The sequence below is a fragment of the Saprolegnia parasitica genome, assembly GCF_000151545.1.
Source record: "Saprolegnia parasitica CBS 223.65 unplaced genomic scaffold supercont2.342, whole genome shotgun sequence".
NCBI classification, from domain to species: Eukaryota; Oomycota; class Saprolegniomycetes; order Saprolegniales; family Saprolegniaceae; genus Saprolegnia; species Saprolegnia parasitica.
Genome location: NW_012156736.1, coordinates 42,207 through 43,098, shown reverse-complemented (window position 1 = coordinate 43,098; position 892 = coordinate 42,207). Strand labels below are relative to the sequence as shown.

At 64.1% G+C, this 892-nt stretch overlaps 1 protein-coding gene across 1 annotated transcript; it reads right to left on the bottom strand.

Moving 5' to 3' along the window:
- Positions 1–102: 102 nt before the first annotated feature.
- Positions 103–757, bottom strand: SPRG_15559 (hypothetical protein; the record flags this gene model as incomplete). Its single annotated transcript, XM_012355959.1, has 1 exon — positions 103–757. A coding segment is annotated over one exon (655 nt), but the record flags the coding sequence as incomplete, so codon positions are not given.
- Between the last annotated feature and the right edge of the window lie 135 nt (positions 758–892).

Genomic DNA, 892 nt, shown 5'->3' with positions numbered 1-892 from the left:
CGTTGCCCGACGAGATCGTGATCGAGCCACCGGCCCCCACTTGGTTAGACATGCCGCTCGCAATGGTGATCGAGCCAGAACTACCAGAGTTTGATATGCCACTGGAGAGCGTCACACTTCCGCTGCCCACAGCCGAGTTCGATGACGCCAGCGTCAAAGCACCAGAGCTGCCTGCCGTTCCTGGGCCCGTGACGATACCGATCGCGCCGCCCGTGAAGTCACCAGCACCGCTGTTGATAGACACGATGCCACCGACACCTGAGCCGCCGTTCGTCGTCGCACCGGCCGTCATAGCCACGCTGCCACCCACGGCAGCAACACCGCTGCCGACCGTGATCGAGATAGCGCCACCGCTGCCGCCGAACAACGTAGTGCTCGTTGCCATTGTAATAGCACCCGAGTTACCAAGCGACGGCACGCCAGTGCTCAACGTCAAGCCACCCGAGACACCGGACGTCCCCGCGTCAGCCGTCGTCACCGCAACGCTGCCACTGCTAGTCGCAGTACCGGCACCCGACGCAAGCGTCAAAGAGCCACCTTGCGCCGCCGCCGACTGACCTGCAACCACCGAGACGGCTGCACCTGCCAGCGTCGTTGTCGCACCGGCCGAGATCGTTACAACACCCGCCATCGCAGTGCCAGTCGCGACGCCACTGGCAATCGTCACTGTGCCCGTGTTACCGTACGCAGACGAGCCACTGGATACCGCGACGTTGCCCGAGAGCCCAGAAACGCCCAAGCTGGACGCCGACGCCATCGAAATGGCACCAGAGGTGGCCGTCGGCGACGCGCCACTCACAAGACGGATCTCACCGCCTGCCGAGCTACCAGTACCAGCCGTCAACGAGATGCTGCCGCCCACAGCAGTCACCCCAGTGCCCGTAGTAGTACC